An 18,950-nucleotide genomic window follows, 5' to 3' on the forward strand; every position below is an offset into this window, starting at 1 on the left:
GGCATATAAGACTCTAATGTGACCTACTCTTGAGCGTTGCTCATGTGTTTAGGATCTGTGCCAGGTCAGATTAAAGGAAGATAATGAAGCAGCCCAGAGACAGACTGCTAAATTTATTATGGGTATGTTCGAACAACCAAGTGTTATGGAGGTGCTTTGAGAACTCAAATGGGAATTCCTGGAGGGAAGGAGCCTTCTTTTTCAAGAAGAATATTGAGAAAATTTAGAAAACTGGTATTTGAAGTTGACTGCAGAATGAGTGATCCTGCTGCTTCCAACACATAAGGACAACGAAGATGATAGCCATATAACAGTCGTTTTTCAGTCACTGTATCTGTGAGTGGAACAGGGAAAGAAATGGCTCGTAGTGGTACAGTGTACCCTCTGCCACCCACTGTATAGTGGTTTGCAGAGTATGTATATAGATTATTGTAGCTGTTTGCTCTTGTTCCTTCATGTGTGCACCTCGAGACCTCATTTCTGTTAATCTTTTTGATAAAATTCTGACCACCTCTGGCCTCCTATGAAGTTGCTAAGTATGCAACAGGGTGGGTCAAGCCTTTGGGGTCAAATTTGCCTATTTCACTTGGCTAAGTGTGACATCCTATGACTGTAGTTCCACTGTGAACACTGCTTGACTCTGTTTAATCGCTTCCACAATGTCTTTTTCAACCTTGTTATTGTTCTTGGTAATTTTTTATTTATATGTTCATAGAGTTCATCACACTCTCAAATTTACTATTCAGTTACAGAGTTTGTAGCAATTTTCATGCCTTTCTGCTATGGTCTGCTGATTTCGGTGACATCAGTATGTACTGTTTGTATATTCCTTTGTACTTCCCTTTTTTGGTTTTTGCTCTCTCTCTCTCTCTCTCTCTCTCTCTCTCTCTCTCTCTCTCTCTCTCTCTCCCTTCCATAAAGGGTTACACTATTTTCTTTGCTCGTAGCTGTGGCCATTTATTTTAGTTTTGTAGTCGTGATTCCAACTCACAATTTTTTTCTTATTTGTTCCTGATTAGTTTTCCTACTTCAGAAATACTGATAATGTAATTTGTTTAGAATCTTTTTTTCTCTTTGTTGTTGCAGGTCCCTTTCATTCTTTCTTTGGAACCATTGTGCTTCCTGTTCTTTTATTAGTCTTTTTCCGCTGTGCCTCCCATTCTTCCTCCATTTTTCTCCGTTGTTCCTCCCATTCTTCCTATCTTCTTAAGATGATCTTGTTGATCTCACATGATTCTGAATAATAGTAGTCGTAATAATAATAATAATAATAATAATAATAATAATAATAATAATAATAATAATAATAATAATGAATAGGCCTCCGGTATGTTCTGCCAGTCGTAAAAAGCGACGAAAAGAACAAACCACTAATATGGCTAACCCCCCTTTTAGTGACATTAGTTGGTTCAGGACACAACTAAAGAAGCCTCGGACAAACGCCGTCATGGTCGGGGACGGCACTTGAACCCTATGCCCGCCCACAATGGTAACGACACTGCCAGCCAACTGGAAAATGATTTAAATCCAAATAGAGGTGTTTTGCAGGATATGCTTCCTGCAACCACCCTAGAAGGAAAACAAAGAGATGATGGGATGGTCAGATAAAGTTAATCGACACCTCATGTTCTGTTATTACCAAGCAACAAACCTAGGAACCAACACAACTGGATACAGATCACAAGTATACACAACATTTAGTACCAGATACCCAGAATTAAAATTTTTAACAGAACAAAGACTAGCTAATCAGATCTGTGTAATAATCAAAATTAACAGGATACCCCAGTCAGAAATAGAAAACATCAAACAACAAGTACAACAAATACTGGAACAAAATAATGTGCAATCAGAAGAAGAAGAAAATACAGTAATGGACTCACACATCCCAGAGCAAACAAACAAAGAACAACACGCATCAATTAAACAATCATAGGTAAACGAAATCTTAAGACTGCCACCAGAACAAGTACAAATAGAACACGAAGTGACACACATGTTAGATAGAGAAGAAAAATTTCAGCTGACATATATAGAATACAAAGACACAAATACAGACATTATTCTTGCATAGACCGCCAAATAACCCACAAGTTGAAACAACAATAAAAACTATCAACACAATCACTCAACAAAATAAATGAAAACACAACTATGGAACAAACAGGCCCGAACTATTTGAATCAGTTAATGCAGAACAGGGAATCAGCGATCATAAAGCGGTTACTGCATCGATGATTTCAGCCGTAAATAGAAATATTAAAAAGGTAGGAAGATTTTTCTGTTTAGCAAAAGTGACAAAAAGCAGATTTCAGAGTACTTGGTGGCTCAACACAAAAGTTTTGTCTCAAGTACAGACAGTGTTGAGGATCAGTGGACAAAGTTCAAAACCATGGTACAATATGCGTTAGATGAGTATGTGCCAAGCAGGATCGTAAGAGATGGGAAAGAGCCACCGTGGTACAACAACCGAGTTAGAAAACTGCTGCGGAAGCAAAGGGAACTTCACAGCAAACATAAACATAGCCAAAGCCTTGCAGACAAACAAAAATTACGCGAAGCGAAATGCAGTGTGAGGAGGGCTATGCGAGAGGCTTTCAATGAATTCGAAAGTAAAGTTCTATGTACTGACTTGGCAGAAAATCCTAAGAAATTTTGGTCCTATGTCAAAGCGGTAGGTGGATCAAAACAAAATGTCCAGACACTCTGTGACCAAAATGGTACTGAAACAGAGGATGACATACTAAAGGCCGAATTACTAAATGTCTTCTTCCAAAGCTGTTTCACAGAGGAAGACTGCACTGTAGTTCCTTCTCTAGATTGTCGCACAGTTGACAAAATGGTAGATATCGAAATAGACGACAGAGGGATAGAGAAACAATTAAAATCGCTCAAAAGAGGAAAGGCCGCTGGACCTGATGGAATACCAGTTCGATTTTACACAGAGTACGCGAAGGAACTTGCCCCCCTTCTTGCAGCGGTGTACCGTAGGTCTCTAGAAGAGCGAAGCGTTCCAAAGGATTGGAAAAGGGCACAGGTCATCCCCGTTTTCAAGAAGGGACGTCAAACAGATGTGCAGAACTATAGACCTATATCTCTAACGTCGATCAGTTGTAGAATTTTGGAACACGTATTATGTTCGAGTATAATGTCTTTTCTGGAGACTAGAAATCTACTCTGTAGGAATCAGCATGGGTTTCGAAAAAGACGGTCATGTGAAACCCAGCTCTCGCTATTCGTCCACGAGACTCAGAGGGCCTTAGACACGGGTTCACAGGTAGATGCCGTGTTTCTTGACTTCCGCAAGGCGTTTGACACAGTTCCCCACAGTCGTTTAATGAACAAAGTAAGAGCATACGGACTATCAGATCAATTGTGTGATTGGATTGAGGAGTTCCTAGATAACAGAACGCAGCATGTCATTCTCAATGGAGAGAAGTCTTCCGAAGTAAGAGTGATTTCAGGTGTGCCCCAGGGGAGTGTCATAGGACCGTTGCTATTCACAATATACATAAATGACCTGGTGGATGACATCGGAAGTTCACTGAGGCTTTTTGCAGATGATGCTGTGGTGTATCGAGAGGTTGCAACAATGGAAAATTGTACTGAAATGCAGGAGGATCTGCAGCGAATTGACGCATGGTGCACGGAATGGCAATTGAATCTCAATGTAGACAAGTGTAATGTGATGCGAATACATAGAAAGATAGGTCCCTTATCATTTAGCTACAAAATAGCAGGTCAGCAACTGGAAGTAGTTAATTCCATAAATTATCTGGGAGTACTCATTAGGAGTGATTTAAAATGGAATGATCATATAAAGTTGATCGTCGGTAAAGCAGATGCCAGACTGAGATTCATTGGAAGAATCTTAAGGAAATGCAATCCGACAACAAAGGAAGTAGGTTACAGTACGCTTGTTCGCCCAATGCTTGAATACTGCTCAGCAGTGTGGGATCCGCACCAGGTAGGGTTGATAGAAGAGATAGAGAAGATCCAACGGAGAGCAGCACGCTTCGTTACAGGATCATTTAGTAATTGCGAAAGCGTTACGGAGATGATAGATAAACTCCAGTGGAAGACTCTGCAGGAGAGACGCTCAGTAGCTCGGTACGGGCTTTTGTTAAAGTTTCGAGAACATACCTTCACCGAAGAGTCAAGCAGTATATTGCTCCCTCCTACGTATATCTCGCGAAGAGACCATGAGGATAAAATCGGAGAGATTAGAGCCCACACAGAAGCATACCGACAATCCTTCTTTCCACGTACAATACGAGACTGGAATAGAAGGGAGAACCGATAGAGGTACTCAGGGTACCCTCTGACACACACCGTCAGGTGGCTTGCGGAGTATGGATGTAGATGTAGATGTAGATGGAAGAGTTAAGACTACTGGTTTATATAGGAGACCTCACTACACTAAATATACACACTAGGCAGAGATCAGAACCAACCAACACACAGAAGAAACTCACAAAACCAGCATGGCAACACAGGCTACAGATCAGAATAGAAAAACTGAGAAAAGACATTGGACAGCTAACACAATTTATAAGACATCAAATGTCAGAAAAAAAAAACGAAAAAGGTTAGGTAAAATCTCAACAAGAAGCGATAGAGCAATTAGATGAAAAGAAGCAGAAACTACAAGCATTGGCCAAACGACTTAGAAGATACAAAAAAAAGTGAAAATAGAAGGAAACAAAACCAAACATTCAACACAAACCAAAAGAAATTTTACCAGACAATAGATACCACACACATTAAAATAGACAATCCACCAAACATAACAGACATGGAACACTTCTGGAGCAACATATGGTCAAACCCGGTTCAACATAACAGGCATGTACGGTGGATAGAAGCAGAAACACACGTACAAGATGATACCACAAATGCCTGAAGTGGTAATTTTGCAACATGAAGTAGCCAAAGCAATTAATTCTACTCACAATTGGAAAGCCCCTGTAAAAAATAAAATAGCAAATTTCTGGCTAAAGAAGTTCACCTCAACACATTTACATCTAACTAAATTATTTAACATATTAAAAACAAAGATTCCAAGACTTACCAAGCGGGAAAGCGCCGGTAGGCACAATGAATAAAACACACACACAGAATTTCGAGCTTTCGCAACCGGCGGCTGCTTCGTCAGAAAAGAGGGAAGCAAAAGGAAAGATGAAAGGATGTGGGTTTTAAGGGAGAGGGTAAGGAGTCATTCCAATCCCGGGAGCGGAAAGACTTACCTTATGGCGAAAAAAGGATAGGTATATGCACACACACACACACACACACACACACACACGTCTGCTTGTGTGTGTGTATGTGTGGGTGTGGGTGTGTGTACGCGAGTATATACCTATCCTTTTTTCTCCCTAAGGTAAGTCTTTCCACTCCCGGGATTGGAATGACTCCTTACCCTCTCCCTTAAAACCCACATCCTTTCATCTTTCCTTTTGCTTCCCTCTTTTCTGACGAAGCAGCCGCCGGTTGCGAAAGCTCGAAATTCTGTGTGTGTGTTTGTGTGTTTTATTCATTGTGCCTATCTACCGGCACTTTCCCGCTTGGTAAGTCTTAGAATCTTTGTTTTTAATATATTTTTCCCATGTGGAAGTTTCTTTCTATTTTATTTAAATTATTGAACAGTTACATTGCAGACCCATACTCATTCCCTGATACACTTACACAAGGAATAACTTATATGAAACCTAAAGATCAAGCAGACACAGCAAACCGAGCTAAATACCGCCTCATAACATGCCTACCAACAATATACAAAATATTAACTTCAGTCATTACACAGAAATTAATGACACATACAACACAGGACAAAATTATAAATGAAGAACAAAAAGGCTGTTTGCAAAGGAGCACGAGGATGTAAAGAGCAACTGATAATAGATGCAGAGGTAACATATCAAGCTAAAATTAAACAAAGGTCTCTACACTACGCATACATTGATTACTGAAAAGCTTTTGATAGTGTACCCCACTCATGGTTCCTACAAATATATGAAATATACAAAGTAGATCCTAAATTGATACAGTTCCTAAACATAGTAATGAAAAATTGGAAAACCACACTTAATATCCAAACAAATTCAAATAATATCACATCACAGCCAATACAGATTTAGCGTGGAATATACCAAGGAGACTCAGTAAGTCCTTTCCGGTTCTGCCTTGCTCTGAACCCACTATCCAACATGCTAAATAATACAAATTATGGATACAATATTACTGGAACATACCCACACAAAATCACATATTTGCTATACATGGATGATCTAAAACTACTGGCAGCAACAAATACACAACTCAACCAATTACTAAAGATAACAGAAGTATTCAGCAAGGATATAAATGTGGCTTTTGGAACAGACAAATGTAAGAAAAATAGCATAGTCAAGAGAAAACACACTAAACAAGAAGATTACATATTAGATAACCACAGCGACTGCATAGAAGCGATGTAAAAAACAGGTGCCTATAAATATCTAGGATACAGACAAAAAATAGGAATAGATAATACAAATAGTAATGAAGAACTAAAAGAAAAATATAGACAAAGGCTAACAAAAATACTGAAAACAGAATTGACAGCAAGAAACAAAACAAAAGTTATAAATACTTATGCTATACCAATATTGACCTGTTTATTTGTAGTAGTGAAATGGAGTAACACAGAAGCACTCAATACACTTACACAATCACAATGCCACAAATATAGAATACATCACATACATTCAGAAACAGAAAGATTCACATTAAGCAGAAAGGAAGGAGGAAGGGGATTTATCGACATAAAAACCTACATTATGGACAGGTAGACAATTTAAGAAAATTCTTTCTAGAACAAGCAGAAACTAGCAAAATACACAAAGCAATCACTCATATAAATACATCGGCTACACCACTGCAATTTCATAACCACTTCAACCCTTTAGATCACATAACATCAACAGATACGAAGAAAGTAAATTGGAAAAAGAAAACACTACATGGCAAGCACCCATATCATCTAACACAGCCACACATCGATCAAGACGCATCCAACACATGGCTAAGAAAAGGCAATATTTACAGTGAGACGGAAGGATTCATGATTGCTATACAGGATCAAACAATAAACACCAGATATTACAGCAAGCATATTATTAAAGATCCCAATACCACAACAGATAAATGCAGACTTTGCAAACAACAAAGAGAAACAGTAGATCACATCACAAGCGGATGTACAATACTAGCAAATACAGAATACCCCAGAAGACATGACAATGTAGCAAAAATAATACATCAACAGCTTGCCTTACAACATAAACTTATAAAGCAACACATTCCCACATACAAGTATGCACCACAAAATGTACTGGAGAATGATTAATACAAATTATACTGGAACAGAACCATTATAACAGATAAAACAACACCACATAACATACCTGACATCATACTCACAAATAAAAAGAAGAAATTAACAAAACTAATCGAAATATCCATATCCAATACAACAAATATACAAAAGAAAACAGGAGAAAAAATTGAAAAATACATCCAACTGGCTGAGGAAGTCAAGGATATGTGGCATCAGGATAAAGTTGACATTATACCAATTATACTATCAACTACAGGAGTCATACCACACAATATCCACCAGTACATCAATGCAATGCAGCTACATCCAAACTTATATATACAACTACAGAAATCCGTAATTATTGATACATGTTCAATTACCCGCAAGTTCCTAAATGCAATATAACATATACTGTACAGTTAATAGGAAGTCACACTTGATCAAGGTTCACGTCACTTTCTACTTTCGACCAGACATAACGTCTGAGATAAGAAAGAAATAATAATCTTTCCTCTGTTTTAACATTAAAAAATCCTAAATATTACGTTTGACCACTTGTTCTATTTTATCATCCTATTCTTTATTTATGCTCTCCATATACTTGTTCCGCCTCAGTCATAATACATAATTTACATAGTTAAGGCATAAAACAATCACAACTTGACTTCAATTAGTTCAAATCTTCATGAATTGTTTCAAACTCAAAAATCTGACTACTACTCACAATAATTCTACTGCACCAGTGTGTGGCAAATGATGACTTTGCTTTTTGCAAATGTACATCTTATCATTTGAATTGCTGCAGTTACTTAACATTGTGGCCCCTGACATATTGGAGACTGCTCATAGTTTTGTGAGACCTTCATTCTGGCCGTGTGGTTCACTATGCTGGTTAATGTCATTCCAGGTGCATGGTTCGCTATGCTGGTTCCTTGTCAGCGCTCGGTGTGTACCAACCTGCCTATTGTGACGTTTGACATTAATTTCTTCACAATCAATTTAAATTTTAATGTATAGATTTCAATTTATTCTCATGCCCCCACCCCAATCCTTCTTCATTGAAGAACGTCCTGCTCACTTACTGTAAGGTACTAGTGCAGGGGAGTAGGATTTGAGCAGTCAAGAGTCATCTCGCATACTACTTTGATGTTTGGAACCACAAGCTTTAAGAAAACAGTGAATCCGAACATGTTATTTCAGAAAAATACTTGTTTCTAATGACAAATAATTACCACACACATCCCTTTTCGTTCCTCATATACTTAGGATTCCAGATACTTTTATAATTCCAATCAAATTCCTTCACTCTGTGTACTAGCCTCCACACGTCTCTGAAACATAATCCAGAGAACCCCCAAAACAAAGGATATTTCACTTAAGGGTCCCTATGTGCGTTATTACAACCAAAAAGGAGCAGGACCAAATAGTGAAAATTTCAAAAACTGGTTTCACCCTATTTTGTACCCCAAGTTCAGTGACATCTAGAGGAGAAAGGATTGTCACAGCCACAGAAGGCTGATGTATTGCTTGATAATGTCCCTTGGCATCCCGATGACACCCCTCCCCCCACCCCCCCCCCTGCGGGTCCGGGGGTTAGAATAGGCACGAGCTATTCCTGCCTGTCGTGAGAGGTGACTAAAAGGTGTCCCTCCCCCTCAAGGGGGTAGTTAGCGCCTGCGTCCGGAGACGGACTGTTCCACGACCTATATTTGCGGTCATTTCGGTTTTTCACTTCTTCTGGTTTCTTCCTTCCTTTGGTTGGTGCCTTTCTTTGTTCTTCTCCAGCTCACTGTCTTACTTGCTCTCCTCCCTGCCTTCTCCTCCAATGCGGCTGAATGTTTCACTTTTGGCAGGGATGCCCATGAGGCTGACTGTCCACCTCCGTCTCCTCGCTGTGTGAACTGTCAGGGTCACCATGCAGCGTCCTCCCGCGACTGTCCCATCTACAAGGAAGAACGCTGTATACAGGAAATTCGGGTCAAAGAGAAAGTGTCCACCTCAGCTGCTCGCAAGCTATTTGCAAGTAGGAAGCCCACACTGCTCCCAGTGGGGAAATACAGTACTGTCCTCACCTCTCCTTGGACTACCAGGGAGGTGGCGACGCAGACATGTGATCTGACCTTCAGCATTACGATCGTCCGTTCCGCCAGTGCTAAGATCGCCCGGTTGACGTCTCCTCTTCCTCCCATCACCCCTCAGACACAAGCACCTTCATCAGCTTCTGCCAAGACGAAGACCCAAAAGTCAGATGCACGGGCCTTCAAGAAGGAACCGTCCCGTGCAGACTTCCTACGTACCTCAAACTTCCAGCCATCGACCAATACTTCCATGAAACGACCTTACAAGAAGGCTCATAGGAAGCACAGTTCTCCTTCCCCGCCACGGCGCATTTCTTCTCCTGCGCCACCCAGGGGCCTTCGCGGTCGCCTCCCTCTTTTTATTCGTTCCTTTTTAATGGATAGACAGTTCAGGGTATGTGTGGGTTCTGTCCTGTCAGACACCTTTCACCAGGAGAATGGGGTGCCACAGGGCTCAGTTTTGAGCGTCGCTCTCTTCTCCATAGTGATCAATCAATCGAATAATGGATTCCCTCCCAGCTGATGTACCAGGCTCCCTTTTCGTGGACGATTTTACCATCTATTGCAGCGCGCAGCGTACATGTTTCCTGGAGCGCTGTCATCGGCGTTCTCTTCGCCGTCTTTACTCCTGGAGTGTCGCCAATGGCTTCCGTTTTTCTGCCGAGAAGACGGTCTGTATTAACTTCTGGCGCTACAGAGTTTCTCCCACCGTCCTTACGACTCGGTCCCGTTGCTCTCCCATTCGTGGAGACAGCAAAATTTTTAGGTCTTACATTTGACAGGAAACTTAGCTGGTCTCCACATGTCATATTTGGCTGCCCGTTGTACCCATTCTCTAACTGTCCTCAGTGTTCTCAGTGGCACGTCGTGGGGAGCGGATCGAACCGTCCTACTTCGCCTATATCGGTCGATCGTCCTCTCCAAGCTGGATTATGGGAGCTTCATATACTCCTCTGCACGGCCGTCTATCTTACGCCGCCTCAACTCCATACATCAGGGTTTACGTCTTGCAATCGGAGCGTTTTATACTAGTCCCGTCAAGAGTCTTCATGCTGAAGCCGGTGAATTACCACTCACCTACCGGCGTAATATACTGCTTTGTCGTTATGCCTGTCGGCTACTGTCAATGCTCGACCACCCATCGTATCGTTGCTTTTTTGAAAACTCTCTCGACCGTCAATACGGGTTGTATGTATCTGCCCTGCTACCCCCTGGAGTTCGCTTTTGTCACCTCCTTCAACACCTTGGTTTTTCACTCCCTGCAACCTTTAGAGTTGCTGAGAGCCACACGCCACCTTGGCTCCAGGCTCAAGTTCACGTTCACCTTGACCTCAGCTCGCTTCCAAAGGAGGTTACCCCTGGTTCGGTAAACCACTCCCGTTTTGTCGAACTTCGTTCGAAGTTCATTAATATGACCTTCATTTATACAGATGGCTCTAAGACCAATGACTGGATCGGGTGTTCTTTTATTGTCGGGGCACTAAGTTTCAAATACCGGCTACATGGCCAGTGTTCAGTCTTCACAGCTGAGCTATTTGCCCTCTACCAGGCTGTTCTTTACATCTGCCGCCACCGACATTCTGCTTATGTCATCTGCTCCGATTCTCTGAGTGCCATCCAGAGCCTCAGTGATCCGTATCCGGTTCACCCTTTCGTGCACCAGATCCAGCGCTCTCTTCAGCAGCTGGTGGATGACGGTTCTCCGGTTAGCTTCATGTGGGTTCCTGGCCATGTCGGTATCCCTGGGAACGAAGCTGCAGATGCCGCGGCCAAGGCTGCGGTTCTCCAGCCTCAGGTGGCTTTATGTTGTGTCCTTTCATCAGATTGTGGCAGGGTCAATTGTCGGTGCATTTTATCGCTGTGGCATGCCGATTGGGCTGCACTTATGGACAACAAGCTTCAGGTCTTGAAACCTCTTCCTGCGGCTTGGACGACCTCCTGACGCCTTTCTCTGTGGGAGGAGGTCGTTTCGGCCTTGCTACGAATTGGACACTGCTGGTTCAGCTATCGCCATCTGCTGACGGCTGCGCCGGTGTCGTTCTGCTCATGTGGGCAATTGCTGACGGTCCGCCACATTTTAACGTCCTGTCCAGATTTTACTACACTGCGTCTTGATCTTGGCCTGCCATGTACTCTGGATGCCATTTTAGCGGATGACCCAGGAGCTGCTGCACACGTTCTTCATTTCATCAACTTGACACACCTTTCTAAGGACATTTGATTATGCTGCTGTTTTTTCTCCCCCCCCCCCCCCCCCCCCCCCCCCCCCCCGCCCCCCAAGTCCTCTGCCTGTTAATACGTCTTTTATAGTGTTGTCCCTTTTAGTTGCTGTTTTTTAACCTTGTACCTCACGATGCATACCTAACTTAGTCTGGGCGCTAATGACCATTGTAGTTGTGCGCCCTAAAACCTCAAAAACAAAAAGAAAAAAGTCCCTATGAGAAGATTCTCATATCCCGTTATGGTCTCATCATAACAAATTTTTATCTCCTAACATGACTGTCATTATGCAGCCAATGGAGCAAGACAGAATTGCATCAGTAAAACAATGCTACCTGTTTGGTCTACTGAGAATGCTAATTGAAGATGATGATTTGGTGGCATTCTGGAAGTAGTTGATATTTCTAGATACTATACACAGGATTTGTGATCACAAACAGGAAGCTGAACCACATGCACTAGTTCAGTCATGGAGGAAAATTCTTTCAGATGTATAAGAAAGAGATTTCAGGGTTTATGTTGAAGAAATAACATCTGCACAAATAATAAATCTGGCAGCAAGTTTAAATGGTTTTGAAGGTGTCAATCAAGAAAACTTGAATGAGCGGCTGAAGATAGACTTGTGTACACACAGCTTCCAGTACACGAGTTTTGCCAAAATTGTGACTGCTGCTTCGCAAGAGAATGGAAAAGACAGTGAATGTGAAACTGTAGACGAAGACAGTGACATCATTGTACTGCATTGCACTGTGTTGATGCTCTCCTGGACTATTTGGGTCACAGTGGGGTTTCGGTATAATGACATTACTGCTGCAAGAAAAATTCCAAATGCCATACGAAAAAATATCAACTCCACTCAGAAGCAGACCAACATCACAGTCAATTTAAAAATAAAAACAGGCTTACAGTACCTATACATACAACTTGGATAAACTTACGAACAAACAATACACGTTCGAAAGTATCTCAATTATTTGTGCCTATTCTCTCCCACATTACCCCAAGTTATAGGGAATATACTGTAAATAGTTTCATTTTTAAATTTTCTTTTCTTTAACTGAATATCTGAATTAATGGAATGTATTTAAACACTCAAGAATTACAAGATTATTGGTGAAATATTCTTAAGGTCAGAGAGATTCTTTTTTTAAAAAAAGATGTTTCATGGTACATGTGAAAATATGTTTCTTATAAACTATTTAGTAGGCTACTGTCTGAATGGTGTATAGGCTTGACAAGGATAGTTATGTCACAGATATGTGATTTTTGTTCTTTCAGATATGGACTAATTGAAGATATCCTATGCCAGTGAGAGTCACATTGTCTCTCAATCTTATTTTGAAATTTATTTATGTCCTTGTCAGTTACAATCTTGCAATAAGACAAGCAAAGGAGGCATCCTAGAAGGCCTTCTGTGAGGAAGTGGAGGGCACGGCTGCACAAGCCAGACATCACAAGAACCTCACTAGAGTACCAACCAATCCAGGAGGTACGTTGATGGAGGATGGGGAATATACAGACAGCTCATGAGACGCCGGAATTGCTCCTCAAAACTCGCTTTCCTCAATATTCTCTGCCGGACAACACAGACCAGTATGTAACCTGATAGAGACAACGGTTCTCAGGCACTCGAAGAGAGTACTGGGACTCGGCCAAGGAGTGTGTGAACTTCAACAAAATTCAGTGGGCGGTGGAAACAGTCCAACCGTTAAAGTTACCTGGCCCAGATGGAATATTTCTGGCTCTCCTGCAACAGGCAGGAGGAAAGCTTATAAAAGTCCTACGCAGGCTATTCCCAAACCCAGGGAGAATTGATCATACCAAGGCCAAGGATATGAAACCAATCAGTCTGTCCTCCATCATTCTCAAAAGTTGGAGAAACCGGTTAATGTATATGTTGGGGAGAGGAGGCTAAGTAGAGTCCCTGTACACCTGAACCAACACGCATACCAACCAGGTAAATTATGAGACAGCTCTCCACCAACTCGTTTGGAAGGTGGAAAAAGCACTTCACTTCCAAGAAATAGCCCTCTGCATCTTCTTGGATATCGAGGGGGCTTTCAGTAATACGACCTTCAATTCCATGGTAAGGGCAGCAGAGGTTCATGACCTGGGGACCACTATATGGAGGTGGACCAGGGCCATACTTAGTGGAAGGAAGGTAGAGGCTACCATGATGAATGAAAATGTGGTAATTAATACCACTAGAGGCTGCCCACAAGGAGGACTTTTGCTCCTCTATTGTGGAATCTAGTGGTGAATGAACTCATTGACGAACTAAGTACCAGACAGTGCTTCTGCCAAGGATATGCAGATGACCTTGCCATATTAATACTTGGCAAATTCACTGACAGTCAGGAATAAGAAGACTGTCATGGTGCCATTTACGAAGAGACATATTCAGCATTCAAGTTGGAATCTAAAGCTCTTCGATGAAACTTTACCTGTGAAGCGGACAGTGAAATATCTAAGGGTAACGTTGGATTAGAAACTAACTTGGACCCCTCATATTAAGAGTATCTGCTCCAAGGCAAAAAGTACTATAGTGAGTACCAGGAGGGCTTGTGGCGAAAAGTGGGGCCTAAACCCCAGGGGTATGCACTGGATACACACCACAGTGGTTAGACCTAGGATTTCCTATCGGGGCCGTAGTGTGGTGGAAGAAGGTAGAACAGCGGGTAGTTGCTAAAGAGCTTGCTGAGGTGCAGAGATTGGCCTGCTTAGCCATAACGGGCATAATTAGCAGCACACCAACTGCTGGAATGAAAGCTGTGCTAGATATGCCTCCACTTCACCTTTGGGTCAAGATGGTGGCAGCAGCTGGTGTGCACAGACTTAAAACTGGCCAAATCTGGGTCTCATTCGGATATCCAGAATCACACACTAACATAGTGAGTGAGGTAAATATAGGTATGGCTGGGGAAATGCCTGCTGACTATATAACAACTCTCAACTGCTTCGACAAACCTTGCAACATAATAATTAGAAGTAGGGAGCAGTGGGGAAAAAACTGTTAAGACACCGTATGGGGGACATCGTTTGGTTCACTGGTGGGTCGAAAACAGACCAAGGCGTTGGGGCAGGGTTGTACGGGGTTCAGCCAAGACTGGTGAGCATTATCTCTCTAGGGAAACTGGTCTCTTGTATTCCAAGCTCTGAAATTACTGCAATCAGGGCATGTGTGGAGGAGAATATCCATAGGTGCTACAATGAGTGTAGCATCTACATCTAATCAGACAGCTAGGTAGCCCTGAAGTCATTGGCAGCTCCTGCAACAAGATCTAAAATTGTTGCAGATTGCCGCAGTGCTGTGGTGGAGCTAGGGGGAAGCAATAGGGTAAACCTCAGGGATCTGTGGCAATTAAGAAGCCGATAGATTGGTTAGGATGGGGGCAACAACTCCATTTATTGGACCGGAACCTGTCCTGACAATCATCAAGGTTATGATCAAATGAGAACTACGGAACTGGCTTAGGAAACAGCACGTAGGATATTGGTCCAAGGCCCATAAACAAAAACATGGTAAGGTAATGATGCCCAAGCCATATTTTAAAAGAAGCTCTGTAATCCTGGGATTGAACAGGAAAGAGATCAAACTCGTGACTGGACTGATGACCGGCCATGGGAACTTAAAAAAACACCTACACACAATGGGTATAATGGAAGGGGACCCTAAATGTAGGATCTGTGATGAGGGTGAAGAAACTGCACCACACCTAATCTTTGAATGCTTGGCATTGGGAAGTAAAAGATACAGAATCTTCGGGACAACTAGACATGAAGAAATTGTCTAACAAAAAACTGGTAGAGGGACTCCTTGCACTATTGGCTTTACTAGATATACAGGGAGCGATACCACACAATAAACCTAGTTTTGGTGCGGGCAGTGGCGGGTCAGACCTAAGCTGTTTTAGCTCTCCTGTTAAAATAAATAAATCAATCGATCATTGTGAACATTTTCTCACATCCATTGTGTTTTAGGTTGTTTTTTCTTAAGGGCATGCTAGATTTTGTGTGAAAATTTTTCCCAGTGTGGTATGACAGTGAACTGAGCCCTTTTGTTATAGAGTATTTTGGGTAAGTTAATACTGTCTTTATTTTCATTGGCTTGTAGCTTTTAAGCACAAATTTTGTCATCTAAGGTGGGATTCTAATCATTTTCAGGTATTTTTGTTAGTGTTTCTAGTTCATAAATTGTTTCCTTTAGTTACTGGATAGTTTGCTAGTCCCCCAATGCAGGTCTGCGATTTGGATTGCAACAGCTATTGTGAATTTGCAGTGAGTAGTTGTTCCACTAGAACCTGTTTAATCTGTATGTTACTAAATTTTTGTCGTTTGAGATTGTAAATTTTATTTCATTATGTTGCTCTTGATATATTGTGTGGCATTTTTTGCAAGTTATTTCATTGCAAGTGAAATTTGTGTATTCATTTTTCTGTGTCTCCAGATCAAACTAGTGTGTCATCTACATATTGGTATTGTGTAAGAAAATAGTAGCTAGTGCACCAGCAATCAATTTTCCTTCGTGAAACTGTACTCTGAAACAAGTTTGAAGACGTCCACATCAAACAATGCAAAACTTCTTTCCTTGGGTGTAACAGTCGTGTATTTTAACGGTTGATGAAACTATTTAAATTATCAAACATTATTTACATATACATCATAAAATGAGTGAAATAGTAATGGGGAATTCATTATTGTTGTGTCTTCAGTCCGAAGACTGGTTTGATGCAGCTCTCCATGCTACTCTATCCTATGCAAGACTCTTCATCTCCAAATAAGTAAACCTATATCCTTCTCTGTCTACTGTATTCATCTCTCTGTCTCCCTCTGCGATTTTTACTCCTCCTCCTCCACCCTACACCACCACCACCACCACCACCACCACCACCACTACAGTTCCCTCCAGGACTATATTTGGTCATCCCTTGTTGCCTCAGAATGTGATCTATCAACTGATTCCTTCTTTTGGTGAAATTGTGCCACAAATTTCTTGTCTCGCCAATTCTCTTCAGTGCCCCTCATTAGTTGCGTGATCTACCCATCTAATCTTAACCATTCTTCTCTAGCAATACATTTCAAAAGCTGCTATTCTCTTCTTGTCTAAGCTGTTTATCTTCCATGTTTCACTTCAATACGTGGCTGCACTCCATACAAATACTTTCAGAAAAGACTCCCTAACCATTAAATCAATGTTAACAAATTTTTCTCTCTCTCTCTCCTTTTTTTAAACTTAGCTTGCCATTGCCAGTCTACATTTTATATCCTCACTACTTCGACCATCATCAGTTATTTTGTTCCACAAATAGCAAAACTCATTTACTACTTTAAGTGCCTCATTTCCTAATCTAATACCCTCAGCATCACCCGAGTTAATTCGACTACATTCCATTATCCTTGTTTAGCTTTTGTTCATGTTCATCTTATATCCTCCTTTCAAGACACTGTCCATTCCATTCAACTGCTCTCCTAAGTCCTATGCTGTCTCTGACAGTTACAATGTCACCGGCAAACCTCAAAAAGTTTTTATTTCTTCTGCAAATATTTCTTGGTTTCCTTTAGTGCTCGCTCAATGTACAGATTGAATAACATGGGGGGATAGGCTACAACATTGTCTTACTCTCTCCTGAATCAATGTCTCCCCTTCATACCTCTCAACTCTTATATCTGCCATTTGGTTTCTGTGCAACTTGTAAATAGATTTCGCTCCCTGTATTTTAGCTCTGCAACCTTCAGAATTTCAAAGAGAGTATTCAAGCCAACATTATTGAAAGCTTTCTCAAAGTCTGCAAATGCTACCTTTAGTTAACCTGTCTTTTAAGATAAGTTGTATGGTTGGTATTGCCTTGCATGTGCCCACACTTCTCCAGAATCCAGCCTGATTTTCACCAAGGTTGGCTTGTACCAGTTTTTTCCATTCTTGTGTAAAGAATTCGTGTTAGTATTGTGCAACCAAGAAATATTAAATTGATAGATCAGTGCCAGGAACTGCTTTTATTGTAATTGGAATTACTACACTATATATATATATATATTTTTTTTTTTTTTTTTTTTTTTTTTTTTTTTTTTTTTTTTTTTTTCTTTTAAGTTTGAGGGTATTTCACCTGTTCGTACATCTTGCACACCAGGCATAAAAGTTCTGTCATGGCCTGCTCTCTCAAGGCTATTAGAAGTCCTGAGAGAATGTCATATACTCCCAGGGCCTTGTTTTGACTTAGGTCCTACAGTGCTCTGTCAACTTCTTGTTGCAGTATCATATCTCCTGTCCCATCTTCATCTACATTTTCTTCCATTACTGTAGTATTGCCTGCAAGTTCATCTCCTGTGTATAGACCCTCTATATACTCCTTCCATCTTTCTACTTTCTCTTCTTTGCTTAGGGCTGACTTTCCATCTGAGCTCTTCATACCCGTGTAGCTGAATCTCTCTTCTCCAAATACCCCTTCAGTTTCCCTGTAGGCAGTACCTATCTTTCCCTTGGTGATACATGCTTCTGCATCCTTAAATTTGACCTCTGATACAGTATTAAAATTAGCATTCCCCCATAAATATTTCATATTCAGCTACAGATTATATATACTATGCTGAGCAGTGTGTGTGAAAGACATTCCTGACTAGGTGGTACCAAACCAATTTTGAAGTGCACACATTTTGACAACAATCTGTGGGCTTTATAAAAATGGGAAATATTATTACTGAAATGTGTTGCATCCATTAAAATATTTTATAGAAGTAATATGTAATCAGATTTCCATTCAGTTCTGTCTGCTTCCAGGTGGGTAATCAAAGCTCGTGTTGTAAATAAGACACCAATAAAAACTTGGTCAAATGCAAGAGGAGAAGGGAAACTATTTTCAATGGAATTGGTGGATGAATCTGGGGAGATACGTGCAACAGCGTTTAAGGAACAGTGTGACAAATTTTTTGACCTCATAGAGGTGAGTGAACTGAAACTTTTGTTGAACATAGACGCAGCAAACCGTGACTAGTCACTTACAAAATATTTGTTTATTTCCCTAAACTAGTTTGTAAGCCTTTTCAGGCTCATTTTGAGATTGGACATGCCGAAGTTACAGGTTTCTGTGTGATGGGTTCTGGCGTGTGGCTGTATGGATAGTATTGTTAACATACAAATGGCAGCCTTCATTTTCATGGCCCATCTGTCACAGAATTCATTATAAACACAACCACCAGACATCTGCTATCACTCAGCATGGGTTACACCTTTATCAGAATAACAGTGATTGATAGCTATAGTTAACAACAGGACAACAGCTGTAGAAATGATCAAG

The 18,950-nt window shown here is 41.1% G+C and overlaps 1 protein-coding gene across 1 annotated transcript in view; it reads left to right on the forward strand.

Annotated features, from left to right (window-relative positions):
• LOC126291622 (replication protein A 70 kDa DNA-binding subunit) overlaps window positions 1-18,950 on the forward strand; it is an 81,820-nt gene that overhangs the window by 29,472 nt on the left and 33,398 nt on the right. The window contains exon 6 of the mRNA XM_049985173.1: window positions 18,434-18,596. Coding sequence (XP_049841130.1) covers window positions 18,434-18,596 — 163 coding nt within the window. The remainder of the gene's footprint in view (window positions 1-18,433; window positions 18,597-18,950) is intronic.

This window comes from Schistocerca gregaria, chromosome 9 (assembly GCF_023897955.1).
Source record: "Schistocerca gregaria isolate iqSchGreg1 chromosome 9, iqSchGreg1.2, whole genome shotgun sequence".
Lineage (NCBI taxonomy): Eukaryota > Metazoa > Arthropoda > Insecta > Orthoptera > Acrididae > Schistocerca > Schistocerca gregaria.